The sequence below is a fragment of the Euprymna scolopes genome, chromosome 36, assembly GCF_053919585.1.
Source record: "Euprymna scolopes isolate OS-2025 chromosome 36, ASM5391958v1, whole genome shotgun sequence".
NCBI classification, from domain to species: domain Eukaryota; kingdom Metazoa; phylum Mollusca; class Cephalopoda; order Sepiida; family Sepiolidae; genus Euprymna; species Euprymna scolopes.
Window position 1 is genome coordinate 86814995 of NC_136517.1, and position 17579 is coordinate 86832573.

Below are 17579 nucleotides of genomic sequence, written 5' to 3' on the forward strand. Positions count from 1 at the left end.
ACGATACTGTCCCATTGATTACTGTACATTCAATAACCCTTATCCCCAAGTGGCTTCCAGGCCTTGATAAGTGATGACTACCGTGTAAAAAAAAATAGTATGATGATAGTATAGAGTGGAACGATAAAATTGTCACTGATAGTAGATTTCAAGAGATAGAGACTAGAGAAAGTATTTGAAGCGATAGAGAGAACCGACTTTACAAGAATCAGAAAGAGCAATGGATCTAATACAGGTTGGAATGATTAAATTGTCGCCTTAAAGGAAACAGTTTTATTTTAAATCAATTCAGGTAACTTGATTATGTAGTAGAGTTTACATCTATCCAATGTAGCCGCCTTCAGTTTACTTCTCCGCCTCGATACGGGTTCAGAACTAGGAGTATTCCCTTTCCGCGAGCGCCGGTGGCAGCTAGGTGAATACTCAGTAGATAGTGGCGATCAGGCTGGCTCAGGTGTTGTAGGAGGTCATGTTAGTGATGTTCTCGACGTATGACAAAACAGTAGTACAGGTATGGGGATAAGGGAGAGGCCAGTGAAAGAATGATACTGAAGCCAAGCCTGAGTCTCTTTGGATTTACGGGCCGGCACCAAGTCCTGCTGCCACACCCAGTTCTGCCAGCGGCCACCTGATTACCCCAGTGGATCACTACGGTCTTTAGCACATCCAGGTACACTTTGGTATTGACTTTCAAGCCAACTTCGAAGATGTGAGGTGGCATGATGTGGCCCTCACTTTAAAACACACCAAAGACTATAACCGTGAGTCATCCGATGTATTGAACTGTGCCCTCAAGCGTGAACCGTCCACATTTGCATTTTGAGGATGCTGACAATGGTCCTGTTGTCATAACATTAATCATGAGCTGTACAGCGATCTCACTCGTTGAACATTGTGTCATTTTCAGACATAATAGAAGGCTCCTTGTAGATGGTCTGCAACAAAAAAAAAAAAGAAAGCCAGTTTTTGTCAAACGAAAATGGAATCATGTCGTCTTTGCTAGGGCGACAATTTTATCGTTCAACCCTGTAGAAACTCCAGTTTCATACTCTGTTGGCTGAGTATCCTATGCAAGAACCGATGTGCTTCTGAACCAGAGAAGAGATTCAGAGAGAGAGGAGGGTACATTGTCAGTATAAGGGCAACCATTCTCTAACTGGCTGAAATAAATAAAACTTACTCAACACAGACACACCTGGCCAGAAAATAGAATATCTGGTGATCTGATTCAAAAATAACACCTGCAACGGTTGTCTGCAGCTAAGTCACATAATAAATGCACTAGTGGACATCGCTACATTAGTGCCAAATTTCAAAATAGACGTTTACAAGTGGCTCCATGGGTGTCCAGAAATGTTATATAAACTAGCTCAAATTAAGATTCTTTCATCTATTTATTTTCTTTAATCTAGATTTTTTATTCGGACTGTTGTCTTTATGTAACACTTCACCTACTGTGTGTTTTGTCCAACCCTTGGTCGATATGGGTAGCACCCCACCCCGGGATACAAGTGTTGAAGAGGTATCATTAGCATTGATGTTAATTTTCTGAATAATATAATCTGCAGATTGTTGGGTCAGCTTTGTAGCCTCATGTGACAATAGCAACGTTTGATTTCTTCATTTTCGTTTTCTGGAGGTTACCAGCTTGCAGTGCTACTCCTGGTTATATGTATGGTATTTTCATGAAGTCTTTTGAAAGTGCCAAGAACAGCATTAACAAATATGATGTCCTTCAATACGTTTCCAAACTTGTATTCTACAGGCATTTAAAATTGTTGTAGACTCTTGAAAATTCAGTATGTTATTGCTATACATCTTATGAGATGACTGCCTAATTTTTATGATTTCAGGTTCAAATGAACAGCTACAGCAGGAATTTGAATACACCCTACTAAAGCCTGATTGTCACAACTGGTGAATTTCAAAAATGCAATCTGGACGTGTACAGAGCTCAAGAGCGATAGGAGTCTTCTATCATGTCTGAAAGTGACACAACGTTCAACGAGCGAGATCAAAGATGTGGCACTGTACAACTCATGCTCTTTACCGATTCAAGTTATGAAAACAGGACCATTGCCAGCACCCTCAAAATGTAAATCTGGACGGTTCAACGCTTGATGGCACAGCTTGGTCGATATGTGTAGCACCCCACCCCGGGATACAAAGTTTCTGGCTATGTTTATGATCAAATGAGGGTCACATCATGCCACCTCACATCTTCGAAGTCAGCTTGAAAGTCAATACGAAAGTGTGCCTGGATGTGCTGAAGAGTGTGGTGATACCCTAGTGCAATCAGGTGGCCGCTTGCAGACCCTGGGTGTGGAAGCAGGAGTCACCACTGACCCACAAGTCCAAAGAGACCCAGGCTTGGCTTCAGAAGGAATGCTACAACTTTATACCCTTCTCTCACTGGCGCCACTCCTCCCCAGAACTTCGTTTGATCATACGTCGAGAACATCACCAACATGACCTCCCATGATACCAAAGCCAGCCTGCTCGCTGCCATCTGCCGAATATTCACTGAGTTCCAACCGGCGCTTGTGGAAAAGGTATACTCCCAGTTATGGACCAGTATGAAGGCAGTAATTGAGGTCTAGGGCAACTACATTGAATAGCTGTCAGCTCTACTACATAATCAAGTTATATGAATTGATTTTTTTTTTAAGTTTTAAAATAAAGCTGTAATATGGTTTCCATTAAGTTGACAAATATACATATGTACATGTATATATATTTTGTTTTATTTCAGAATTATTTGAAGACGATTCGTTGCTGTCTGACGACGAAGGAGAGGCAGAGGAGGAAGACGAACAAGGACCAGGAAGAGCTCGCCGACAAACTGTCTCAAGTAAGAATTATTTGATGGATTAGAAAAGAAAGAAACAGAAGAAAAAAAAATGCTCCCAACATAGATTTGAACAGCATTTCTATATATTAACAGAGATGTTTTGTATTGAATGAGGAACCACATGTCCTTGTTCTCTCAGCCCATGAGATCATATTTTTTATTTTTGTTTTTGACATTTTATTACGCAATATTCCAGAATGGTTAACAAAACAAAAAAGGAGTAAAAAAAAATACACAACAAATAAATGTTACCAAAGGCAAGATTAGTTCCTCTTCTACCTACAACAGTGATGACAAAGGATTTGAAACTTATACAACCGCAACAAATATATATATATATATATATATATATATATATATATATATATATATATATATATATATATATAATAGGACAACAAGAGTATGAAATGAAGACACAAAACTATATATTGGTAGATATAGAATGGATCATTTATTTAATAATGGAATACAGGCAAAATTTGGGGGATAGAAGGAACTCTTTATGCCAGGGCATTTCGAAGCCTAATGCTTCTCATCAGAAGAGTAGAGAAGGTGCTAGGTAGCATGGGGAAGATGCGACATCTAGCATAAAATTAATTAGGGACGAACGAGATTAAGAGGAATTATAGAATGTTGGAGGAACCTTTATTGAATTCTAAATAAATAAGGAGAAGCTTGTTATATATAGTATGATATATAAGATTATTTAACATAGTATTGAAATTCAGGAGTATATTTATGGTTAAATAGGGGGTGTATTGTTGCTGCGTGGTAATTTATTTTAATGATTTGTGGGTTGTCTATTTTCTATGGAGAAGTATTTACATTGAAATTTTAAAATGTGCACGTTGGTGACTTTTTAACCCCATTTCAGTCCTACATGAAAGTACACATATGTGAGACAGAAACTTTCCTTCTTGTAAAGGTGATCGCATGATAATATTGTGAATCCTATAATGTCGTGTCAGGCCACTTTTAGATTTGCTGATTAGATGACAAATATGACAACAGTGTTGCCGGATGTGCTGTAAAAGCCTCCTCATAAGACTGTTGTTCCTGTCTTTGATTATGTGATTTCAGATGATTTATAAAACCATATATATATATATATATATATATATATATAATTTAAAGGAGATTAGAATAATAGTCTAAAGAGCTAAGTGTATTTTAATGTAATAGTGAAATTACTAGTTTAATTAAAATACAGGAAATGCTCGTTGTAATTTAGATATATAATAAGCTCGATAGTTAAATGTCCTAGAGCTAATTCAATATTAAGTAATGGGATTTATAATTTAAAAATTTTAAAAAAAATTTTTAAATTTAAAAATCAAAATTTAATTAAATTAAAAATCAGTTTCATAAGAAGGAACAACAAAGTCAATTATCTGTACGATCGTTTCGGAAATCCGTGCTTTTTATTTGTGGTATACATGAAGTCACGTAGAACAATTATGCATAGTTTTTTTGGTAAGCCCGGTCTCCTCATCAGCAAATTTAGGAGGATTTATATTGAATTGAAAAGACACCAAAAATAAACCTAGCATTAAAAGTAAGGCAGATGAATCTGAAAAATTGAAGTAAAAGGTTTGGATTTAAAATTTATAAGAAAATTAGTATAGGTTAGAGATAGAAATGAGTAGAAAAAATATATATTTTTTTGAAATTACATAATAAATTTGATTTAAAAATATATAGATATAGTTACCTTTCAGTTTTTCTTTTTTTGAAATCAGGAACTGTATTTAAAGTACTCATTTAGATGTTTGCTATAGCTTTTTATTTTATTGAATGATGAATTTTAAAAGGGCGACGCTCGTGCAGTAAATTGTTTCCGTTAGCGTATTTTGATTTAAAGACGCTACAGTTAATATCTATAGAGAGAGAATATTTATTTTGCAAGTTTTTAAGGGGAGATAATTGTCATGTGTTTTTGGCTTTATTTATTATTTGATTAACGAGTCTAAGGGCGGTAATTGGTCTAACTTAATTTATTAAAAAAAAAAGAAAAAAAAAGTAATCTATTTTTACTAATGAGTAATTTTTAATGATTTAAGGTGGTTTATATTTATTAAATTTAAACCAACGTTTATGATTACATGATAGAAGCTCATGTCTTGAATTTACTAGTTTGGTTGTGCTTTTTATATCTTCATATTTTAAAATTTTTAGGGTTTCTTTTGTACATAATGTACAAAATTTATCTCCTGGTTTATATGATTTGCAAGTCTCAATTATTTGCCATTTTAAGTTGAAAGAAATATTGCTATTTTTTAGTTGCCAAATATAGTTGGATAGAGTAGTTTGGTTTGATAGAGAGTTATTTTTAAAAGAATGTTTGTGCGTTGAAATTCTATGTTTTATTGGGCCAGATGTGGAACCAATATATATTACCTCTTGATTATTATCATTATTTTCCGTTAGGTCTATTGTTGGATTATAATGTGGTGAGTTGGTTAATAATTGATCGGTAGATTGATTTAAGTTGGTGTTATTATTTAATCTGGTAGTTGAGTTATGGTTGTTGATAGGTTCTTGTATATTTGGAGTTTTTGATACTGTGCAGCTATAGATAACATTTTTAATTTTACATGAGCCTTGTAGGGGACATTTATTTTTTCTTCTACATATATATATATATATGATTACTTTATTTAATTACATAAATTAATATACGAAGAGATAATTTTTTCAGTATTTTCTTCAACAGTGCTCGATACATAGGTAGAGCTAGGTAGTAAGTTATGAATATATATATATATACGGCAATTAAGCTACATGGAAAATTCCGCGTTTCATGAAATTTACTATATACATATATATATATATATATATTTATATATATATATATATATATATATATGTTGTAATATAATAATTTTCCATGAGGTTCCATATATCAAGTTTTCTCAGTTGGTCATTTATTATTTTCAAAAGGTAGCCGTTGCAATATTGTTTCATATTGCGACTAACAAGTCTGCAAAATTATGTTATTGCTGCATATGTAGTCACGTACTCATCAGATGTTTACCTTAAAAAAATTAGAAAAAAAACACCATTTTGGACAACTTACATGGTTCATGTAACCGACACACCCTGCCATTCCTTCTTGTTTATGTTTAAAGATTATGGTCGTGCTGCATTTATTTTAACTCATTAAGTTTCTGAATTTTTGTGATATATATATATATTTTGTGATATATATATATATATTTTGCTGCAATTTTCCTCCAATTGTTAAAACATTTTTTTTCGAAGTGCTCTTTTTTTGTGTGTTTTTTTAAATGAGAGATAAAAGCATTAATTCCAAATTCGAAGAGACGTTGCCAGTCTGTCTTTGTTTTATCGTTATTTCCATGGAAAGTGCTCGTCTGAGCTCCAATCTGTAATCCCCCCCTCGCCAAATTTCCAGATTTGTTTGAAACAGTAGAGATTCCTCACCCCTCACACACACACACACACACACACACACACACACACACACACACACACACACACACACACACACACGTACACACATCAAAAATGCGATGAGAATGGAAATTTCTTTAAACACAGAGGGGAGATACATTACTAATGATCGGGATACAGTCAACACTTTGGAAGGGGTGTCATACAAAGTTCATTATATAACATGATGTGACAGCGCGATGATATATATGAAGACAAACGAAGACAAAGGCTTACATAACAAGATGAAGACAGTTATTTTCCAGTTGGTGATAAGAATGATCAGAATCCGATGTATTGTCTTATCTTCCTCCCCTTCACTTCCAATGGAGCTTACGCTAACTCTCTCTCCAACTCAACTCGACTGAACTCTGACTGAACTTGCTGTCTGCTTCACAAACTCTGTCTAACTTAACTGTATATATTGCTCTATATTTCTTTGTGACGTCAGAACACGGCCAACCATGCAGTGGATGCGCATTTACACGCATATTCTTCCAACACATGTCCTGTCGACACAAAGGATATTCCTTAATTTTTATTGTCCATTATTTTTGCTCTGACCAAACTTTGTTTTTATAATTATTTCTAACCACAATGGATAATTCCACTGCATTCCTGGAATCGTATCAAAATGACAATATGTATTAATTTTAACTTTTAATAACTGAGTTCGATTCCAGCATTTTACTTTAATAATAATTATCTTTGACCCTAATTACTTTGTTTCTCTAAATACCGGGATTTGACTGTTTTAATATACAACACACACACACACACACATATATATATATATATATATATATATATATATATATATATATATATATATATATTTTTTTTTCATAAGTTTTGGTTTTGGTTTCAATTCAAGCTGATGTCAAAAAGATATATTCTTTTATTTTTGAAATCACAACTTTATAATATATAAGAATCGATAGAAAATGGACTCTCTAATAATATATATGAAATCTGCATAAATTAAAATATCATATTCAAGTTTATATTACGAATGGGCATCGCCGGGCGTCCCTGTTAGTTTAGATAAATACTTTTGCAGTTTTAACAAAAGAGCTACAATAATATCAGGGCGTCTCCATTTACGCTGAACATCCACAGAATGCCAACATCAGTATATTACATATGAAAGAATCTGCTGTGGAATTTCCACTGGTCTCGCTTATCTTATGGTTTAAAGCCGACAACCATTCAGAGTAAATAACTTCTACATGTCTATCTGCATGACTTGTTGCGCTTTACTATTTTTTACCAAATAAATTTGATTTGAGATACTATATGTGTTACTAATTTGCTCGGTTGTAATATACGCTTAAATATGATATTTTAATTTGTCCAGATTTTGTATATATTATTATAGAGTCGTGATTTTAAAAGTAAAAAAAATTATTTGGATGCCATCAGCTAGAATCGAAACCAAAAGCAAAACTAGCATTCAAAGCTGGTGACGTTACCACTGTACCAACGTAACACGCATATGAACTGATTAAAAATAAACTAAACATTAATGTACAAAATGTATAACGATTTTTTACGTTTTGACCCCAATTTGACCCCTTAAAAACTATTTTAACTGGCTAAAGACCCATTAAAGAACGGTCCATAAAAAATCAAATCATTTGAGGCCCCTGGCGCCGCTCTGCGACTTTTAGTTTCGGAAGAGATAGAGTTTGAAAATATGGAGACGGACAGATCGACAGATATATAGAAGTTTTATAAAATTGATTATTAAAAGTTGCCGTCCTCTATTCGTCTTTCTACTTTGCCAGAAGAAGCCGTGATGACTACCATATCCAGATTTAAAGCGGCCCTGGACAGATATTTAGACGATACAAGGTGCCTTCAATAAATTTCCAGACTTTTTTGTACAGGCATTGAAAATTGCTGCAGACTCCTGAAAATTCAGTATGTTATTGCTATACATCTTATGAGATGACTGACCAGTTTTTATGATTTCAGGCTCAAATGAACAGCTACAGCAGTAATTAGCATACCCCTTACTAAAGCCTGATTGTCACAGTTGGTGAATTTCAAAAATGCAATCTGGAAACTTTAGAAGAACGATATGCAATAAAATTCTATTTCAAACTTGGAAAAAATGCCACAGAAACGTATGGAACGCTTCAGATTGCTTTTGGACGATCTGCCATGAATCAAGCATCAGTTTTGGAGTGGCATAAGAGATTCAAAGAAAACCGGGATGATGAGAAGTGTGGGAGGAGTAAGGACGTCCGATCACCAGAGTTGATTGGCCAAATAAAGAATTTCAAATTTAATGACCGTTGTGTATCTATAGACAATAAGTGCACAGTTTGATGGCAGTGTGGGAACTGTAGACACAAGTATTAACGAGGAACTGAAGATGAACGAAGTTTGTCCTAAGAGTGCTTTATTCTTTTCACAGACTATTTGACCAACGTGGGCGTTAAGACAGACCTAACTTCCTGTGACTTTTTTGTTATTCGCTAAGCTCAAGAAAAACCATAGAAGCTGTCATTATCAGACAATTGCAGAGATGAAAGGGACTGTGACAAGGGTCATTGACACGCTCACACAAAAGGACTTTCAGAGGGTCTTCCAGAAGTTGCTAGAATGGTACAACAAGTGCATTGCAGCCAGAGGAGATTACTTCGAAGAGGACTAGAGTTTAAAGTATGGGTAGTTTCTGTGGAAGGAGCTAGATTCGAACTAGGAACAGCCAGATTATCAGTGTTTCGTGAACCACTTAACAACCACTGTCACCCCCAAAATTTAGACTATACATGAATGTCAATAACTTCTACATTTACATTCTTTTATATGGTTTGTTGCTATTTTTTGCCAAATAAATTTATTAAATCAATTTATTTTCCAACAGATCCCTGCCGTAGTGCTCCCTGCAAAAATGGCGCCTACTGCAACTGGGTTGGAGGACAGAATTTCACTTGCACCTGCCAAATGGGATACACAGGGAACCTATGTGACTATGGTGATTAAAACTTTTATTATTATTATTATTATTATTATTATTATTATTATTATTATTATTATTATTAAATTTGGAGATGAGTCTATATTTATTTTATTTACTTCCTCTGCAAGTTGTTTGACACAAGGTCAAGTGTGATTTTGATGAAAGTGTTTCTGTGGAATGACTTGGATTTGAACTTGGCACACCCAGGTTTTCAGTCCATGTCATTTAACCACTATTATCCCTCACACTGTCATCTATACATATGTTGGGATTGAACAAATTTATAATGCAAAGGGGAGTAACTCTTTGCTTCTTTGGGCAAAGTCGCCTCCCTTTGTCCGTAATCCTATACTTTAATTTCTAGCGATTTCTCACGAGATCAAGGACCGCAAGTGGACAATGGAGGGAAAAGACAGTGACTTTGAAAATGGCGAGATAAACATCATTCCCGTTCATCAATTTTTGAACTTCTAACTTTCATCTATTATGTTTTGAATTGTAGTTGCATGTGTGTGCGTGTCTCAATAAACGTGTATCGTTACGTAACAGTGAAATGTTTCCGTATTTGTTCGTAAGTGTTACGTTCTTTCTTCATGAGCTGCTATCTACCAACGTGAAGGCTGGACTCCCTGCGGTAAGATATTTTATGTTATATTGATCTAACGCATTCCACGATATAACAACATATTTATATCGGGCAAGGAGAGAATATATTTGAAGGTTTGCATTGTTCTTTTGCTGACATTTAACAACTTTCCCACATGTTTTAAATAGTAGGACCCTATGCCAGTAAGTAGAGATTATGCTGACTAGTATGAATTTCAGTATAGGTTACAGAGTACATGTCAGGATAACCTGACCACAAATGGAAATAGACACAGTGCAGCTAGCATGAGTGAGGCAAGAAGGAAGTCAATGATTATCTCCCTTTGATAAAACACGCTAGAAGTCAGGTGTCAAATGATATTACAGAGAAATTACATCACGTTTTCGAGGGACAGAATAGAGTTTCTACACAGTTGAAGTTGAAAAGCAACGGAGGTGACATGCGTCTGAAAATGTAGAAAGAGTCCGAATGAATGTCACCTGGATATCTGCCGTCTGCGTCTCTCAATCCCCAAGTAGAAGAACAAGTAATGTAACAGAGTGCGGATGCTCATACATCAGCTGAATGCAAATGAGCGAGTTCTAACGTCATGTCAGGGAAGAAGACATTGCAAAGGCTGCTGTAAAGAAGGTGGGCTCTCTCTATCGAGCTAGAAGACTACTCACAGCTGAGAGTATCCTGTACCTCTACAAGGCCACCATTCGTCCATGCAAGGAGTATTGTTGCCATATCTAGGCTGGTGCATCTACCACTAGTCTCTCTCTCTTGGATAGGGTCCAAAAAAGAGTTGTCAATCTAATCGGTCCCACTTTATCAACTAAGCTCCATCCCCTGTTCCATCACCGCAATGTTGCATCACTGTGTCTGTTTTACAAATATTTTAATGGAATGTGATCTGATGAACTCGTTTCACTTGTACCCCCTCAGTGTGCAAAACCTGCTTAGCAATAAGATCTCACCCCTTCACTGTTGAGATCCCTAAATGCCAGAAAGTTTTCTATTCTAAAAGTTTCTTCCCTCGAGCAACTAGACTTTGGAATTTCTTTCCTGCTATCTGCTTCCCTGACTGTACTGATATGCAGAAGTTTAAATGTAACGTAAACCAACATCTTGTTAATCTTTCCTACGCATTGTCCCAAATAGTAGCCCCTTACATCCAAGTGGCGATGTGCCTTGTTAACGTGAGTTAAAAAAAAAAAAAAAACGAATACTAAAAAAATACTTAATTGTTTTTTAATTTACTTATATATACATTTTTTCCTAGTCGTAGGTTTGTATATATAAATGTGTTTAATATATGTAAAAAAAAAATAATAATAATAATAAAAAAAGTCCGCCCACCTAACTTGTAAGAAGCTACCACGTGACTAGGAAAAAAAATGTATATATACGTAAATTAAAAACAATTTCTACATTTATTTCTACAATATGCCTGAGGGTTATAGAAGTACTTCTGTCGAAAGCGCTCGCGATTATGGATCCAACATATACAATTTCGAGAAGAACACAAAAAGGACTATTCGGAGATTGGAGAAGATAAAAAGGAAAATTGTAAAACAGAATAATTCCGTGCTATTCAATAATATTTGTATATATATATATATATATATATATATATATATATATATATATATATATATATATATACGCTAGCAAAAGTACCCGTCGTTGACTGGGTTCAAAAACAGCCTACAGAAAATGGACTCTGATTTATGAAAGTATGATAGGTTATGAAAAGGAAGGGTTGTAAAGAAATAGCTTCGAATTTGGGGGTATCAAAACCAAAGCAAAATATGATGAAAGTAAAAATAGAATAGATAAACCCCATAATTTATTATACCATACCTGTTCACACTGAAACACTTATCACAATATTCTGTGGATCTATATTAAAAAACCTTGTTAAACTTTGTGACATATTTCCATTCTATGGAGGTCAGACGTGAACGAACACCGAATAATTTTATTATACCATATTTCTTCACACTGAAACATAATTATCAAAGTATACTTACACAGATAGATATGAAAAATCTTTATTAAAGTTTGTGCCTATTTCCATTCTATGGAGGCCAGGCGTGAACGCAGACCCTACAATTTTATTATACGATCCCTATTTAAGTTAAATCATACTTATCAAAGTATTCTTATGTGCATCTATATCAAAAACACTTGTAAACGTTTTTTTTTTAAATTTCTTATTTCCATACTTTGTGGACCAGGCACGTACGCAGACCTCACAATTTTAATGAATCATCATTCCTGTGTCTCGATACATCTTCTATCATTATATGTGATCAGTTTTCTATAATAGTCGACACACGCACAGATGTTCAGCTTTATATTATAGATATATTCTAGACTATATATATATATATATATATATATATATATATATATATGTATATATATATATATATATATATATATATATATATATATATATATATATATATATATATATGCTAGACTACAAGTGACCAGTTGGGTCAGTATGTTATATTAGCTATGGAATTAATATATGAGCGTGACACTTGTGATGTAAAGAAAATAGTTTTTTGTGACATAACAGAAACATTTCTATGAAAGTATATTAAAATGAAAAAAGAATATAGATAGATTTCTATGAGTCGTTCTGTTTATAATTGTTTATCTTTGAAAAAAAAAACTTGCAGCCATTGAATTATAAGTGGTTTGCCATACTTAGAGGTACAGATACGATAATACTTAAAGTTAAATTCAAATTTTGATGTATCTTTTTTAAATGAAATTGTTAGTTGAAAGTACAGAATAGTTAAAAACACTCTCCCCATGTTAAGAATGGCTTTTTAAATAGAAAATGAAAATAAAATGTAACTTTCTTAATTGATTTTAAACAAACATTCATGACCGATTGGGTCAAATATTTAATTTATATGTTAATAATAAGGTCAATAAAACTAATTAAGACAATGCGGAAATGAATGATGTAAAAAAAAAAAAGAAAGCATTAACAATTGTTTATTTGGATAATTTAAACGCGAAAAAAAAAAAATTGGGACGCTGGAAACGTATAAAGTAAAACAATACGTTTTATTGTCGCGTTGATTATTTATTTGTAACGCAATTAAAAAAAAACATATTTTCGGGGTTATTTATTAATGTTGGTAGTGTAGAAGAAAATGTAAGAATGTTTTTAAGGTGTATTAAAAAATGAAGAATAAATTATAAAAAGAAAGAAAAAGCGGGGAAATCACCGTTGTAAATTGTTCTTATGGTTGTTAACGGTTCAAAGTTGATTTATTTGTAAGAAAATTGCGACAGTATAGTTATAATTTTTTTTTTTTTTTTTTTTACACAGTGATCACCACTTATCAAGGCCCGGAAGCCACTCAGGGATAAGGGTTATTGCAAGTACATTACGTTAGTGTGGAGATTTGGTGAAGTGTTTACTTAAGGGGGTGGTTCATTAGGAATTTGTTAACATTGGACTTGAAGACATCCAAGTTGTAGTCGGGTGGGAAGCAGGCAGACGGAACAGAGTTCCGCAGGCGTGCAGTTCTAAGAAAGAAGCTTTGTTCATGGAATCCGCGTTTTGATTTAGGCACAGATATAGAGTGGGGGAAATTTTTCACAGTGGATTCAGCTAGACAGGTGTTTTTCGTGAAAGATTGGCGAGGGGGGACAAGAGATTGGAGTTCAGATGAGCACCTGCCATGGAAATAACGATAAAACAAGGATAGGCTCGCAACGTCTCTTCTGTGGGAGAGAGGTTACAGGGTAGAGAAAAGGGCATCCCCCACTAAGCCACGAAGTCTATTTTGTACTCTGTCAAGGCAGGATAGGCTGTTTTTAGCAGCTCCTGCCCAGATATGGCAACAGTATTCCATCCTTGGACGTACTTGGCTTTTATATAGATAGAGAATTGCATCAGTAGTGAGATATCTTCTGGAGCGGTAGAAGGATCCCACCATCTTTCCAGCGACCATGGCAACAGATTTGATGTACGTGTTCCATTTCAGATCAGGAGTAAAGGTCAAACCCAGAAGCTTGTCAAAGCACGGGGCCTCACCCAGACGAGAGCCATCCATCACAATTGATGCCAGATGGGGATCAGAGCGTTGATGATGTAAGGATAGGAGTTTGGTTTTGGATGCATTAAAGGTAACCAGCCACATCTTCCCCCACTGAACCACGCGCTCGAGATCAGAGGAGAGAGAATCAGAGAGAACTTTGTCATTTACAGCCTTTGATGTGTTGCCGTAGATGGTCGCGTCATCAGCATAGATATCAACGAATGATGAGTTATAATACAGAATAGTTGCAAAACATCCCCACCCTTCCCATGTTAAATAATAATTTCTAAATAATAGCGTTCATATTTCAGTGCGCAGGTCAAATTCTGCAAAAGTAACGATTTGTGTTTATTTGTTTACGCTGTTATGGGTTTATGTTTATGTACGCATACGCAACCGGAAGTCGTAAATCAGATGTGGGGTTACAACACTCATTACAAGGTCATTTGAATCATATATATATATATATATATATATATATATATATATATATAATCATGCAGTTCGTCAGTCTTGATGATGACTAGTCGGAGTTTAGATGCTTTAACTCTTGGTGTTGACATAATGCTCTTTCTGTGTGGGTCACAGGCACCGCATATGTGGGTGCCGAGGTTGTGTCGTCGATAGTGTCTCAGCTCTAAGGTTTCTCCAATCTTTCTCTCTGTTTCTCTCTTCCCTTTGTGGAAACTGTTCCGCCAGCTACTCCTTTCTTTGGCTTGTTCCTCCCGACTCTCGACATTGATATTCATCGCCTTCAGGTACCGCTTTGTTACATCTTTGTAGCGAAGCTTCTGACCTCCTACCTTGCGGGTTCCATTTTCCAGTTCTCCGTAAAAGATCATCTTTGGGATTCGGTTGTCTTGTATTTTGGCAATGTGCCTGGTCCATCGTAGTTGCATAGTAGTAAGGATAACTTCCAGATTCTGAGAACTTCACTCTATTTGATCTTCATGATCCTTCTCAGGGGTCTTTGCTGAACGGCTTCCAGTCTCCTTATATGTTCTCCATACAGAGTGTATGTCTGTTGAGTAAAGCAAGGCTGGTGGGACGAATTAACTTTAGCCTGTTTTTTAGTCTTTTTCACACACACACACACACACACACACACACACACAGAATTATAAAATATATATGCCAATTGAGCTACACAGAATATTCCGCGTTTCATCCATGCTAGGATTCATCAGGCTTATGTGAGCCTGATGAATCTCAGCGTGGATGAAACGTGGAATATTCTGTGTAGCTTAATTGCCATAGATATTTTATAACTTAATACCTAGCTCTACCTACGTATTGAGCACTGTTGAAGTAAATACTTAAAGTTTACGCATAAATTTATACTTTCGTATATTAATTTATGTGATTAAATTAAGTAATCATATACATATGAGAGAGAGAGAGAGAGAGAGAGAGAGAGAGAGAGAGAGAAAGAGAGAGAGAGAGAGAGGGGGGGGAATCAATTCAATGTTATTTTGTTTTAATTTTTTAAACTCATCTTCTTCTGTTTTCATTCTCCAGGAATTGACGATTGTATCGGTGATCCCTGTCTGAACGGTGGCACTTGTATCGACAACATTGGCTATTATAACTGCACGTGTATTTTTGGATATATTGGAGCACTTTGCGAAACAGGTAGGTGTTAAATAATCACTGCATGCCAACATTTTCGGCACCAATGCGAGTGACAACCAATTGACGTGTGGCTACAAACGATTTCCGACTTTTTCAGGTATGGAACTAAAGTCGGCCATTTTTATTATTCACTTGCGATATTCACCCGGTGTTGTCCGGGTGTTGATATATTGCTGGTCGGAAATAATTTCAAATTTATTCACGTTTACAATTTTTGTCTTCTGGAAAAACTTTAAAATAACATTTGTAATATGAGGTCAAGTATAGTGTTGGGACGAGTAATCGGAATCGGGAATCGAAAAAAAAATCGGAACTTTTTAAAGTATCACAATTGATATGGGAATCGGAAAAATGTGTGCTTATTTTCTGATACCAAAAAGGTTTTTTTGGGTTTTTTTTTCATTTCAAAGCATTGTTGGTGTTAATGATAAAATGATAAATATTTATTGATTTTAAACTACCAGTAAAACTATAATCTATCGAGCAACCCTTGTTTGATACGTAGTCACATCATGTGATCTTCATAAAAAAAAAACAATTATCTGCTAAAAGCTTCCGTGTTCAGTGCAAAACTATAAAAGATATTCTTCGCTTTAGATTCAGTTCAGCGTTAAAAATGAACCGTTGAAAACGCTATTCTTGTTCTCCAATCAGTTTAGTGACGTTTTAAAGAATACAATATATAGGGAAGAGGGGGGGGGTAATATGCAAGCCTTTTCTAGCCTCACACAAAAACATGCGTTCACATTTCAAGCTATATTACCTGTCATATACATACGCGCATACAAATATATGCACCCACGTCCACACGCGTACATATATTCACGTTCGCGTACATACACTCACATTCACGTGTATACTCACACACGCGCACATGTACGCACACAATGACAACGTCACTTCCCTTTCAAAGGAAATCCACACACGCGCAAAAGACCACCGGAAACATCTATAAAAGAAAGAGCAATAAGCGGCTTCTTCCTTTTCCAACCTGCCTTCCGAGGTGGTTGGTCGGTGCACCAGCCACTGCCGTTTCGGCAGGCGCGCGCACGCGCATACCTCACACCACTTGCTACTATGTGGGACAAAAAGCTAACAAACAGTACGTACACTTTATACGCTTTCTCTCTCCATGAACTGGATTGACTTTCTCACTCTATCTCCCCTTCGGTTTTGGTCCATCAACACAGACATGTGCGCGACTCTCTACTGAGCTTAACCCTCTCTTTCTACAGGCCGGCTTGCCACTTCACGTTTCTCTATTGCATTCCCCTTTTCCTTCCACGCACGTAGTCGTCAACGGCCGAATGAACACGTGTACACCCAAGACTTTCATTTCTCAACAGAAAATAAACGACATGTTTATTTTATTCCAGCATTTGAGTTCTTTGTTTTCTTCATTCAATTCGTTTCATTATTTTTTCTTGTAGCGAGTTAGGGTATTTATATCCTGGTCTGCAACAGGAGTAAAGCGAATAGAATTATCGAAGTTATGCTATATTAAAAATCAATTTGCTAGATATAGTGAGTACGTTTATGGATGAGAAAATCTAGTATTAAATAAAACAATCAAATACAAAAATATATATAAATTAAAAACTGAAATATAAATAATGTTAACATTTGCATCTAATAAAACAGAATACATATCACAATTAAACAACTTCTAAAAGTTTCCGTCTTACAAATGTCTTTTTACGCCCACAAGTGTATTTTTACGTTCACAAGTGTATTTTTACGTTCACAAGTGTATTTTTTACGATCACAAATGTATTTTTACGTTCACAAGTGTATTTTTACGATCACAAGTGTATTTTTACGCCCACAAGTGTATTTTTACGTTCACAAGTGTATTTTTACGTTCACAAGTGTATTTTTTACGATCACAAATGTATTTTTACGTTCACAAGTGTATTTTTACGATCACAAGTGTATTTTTACGTTCACAAGTGTATTTTTACGTTCACAAGTGTATTTTTATGATGACAAGTGTATTTTTACTTCGCA

General features: G+C 35.2%; 1 protein-coding gene across 1 annotated transcript in view; it reads left to right on the forward strand.

Annotated features, from left to right (window-relative positions):
• LOC145260666 (uncharacterized) overlaps window positions 1–17579 on the forward strand; it is a 100944-nt gene that overhangs the window by 37020 nt on the left and 46345 nt on the right. Inside the window, exons 6-8 of the mRNA XM_080119017.1 lie at window positions 2753–2851; window positions 9183–9293; window positions 15459–15572. Of these exons, the coding sequence (XP_079975143.1) occupies window positions 2753–2851; window positions 9183–9293; window positions 15459–15572 (324 nt within the window). The remainder of the gene's footprint in view (window positions 1–2752; window positions 2852–9182; window positions 9294–15458; window positions 15573–17579) is intronic.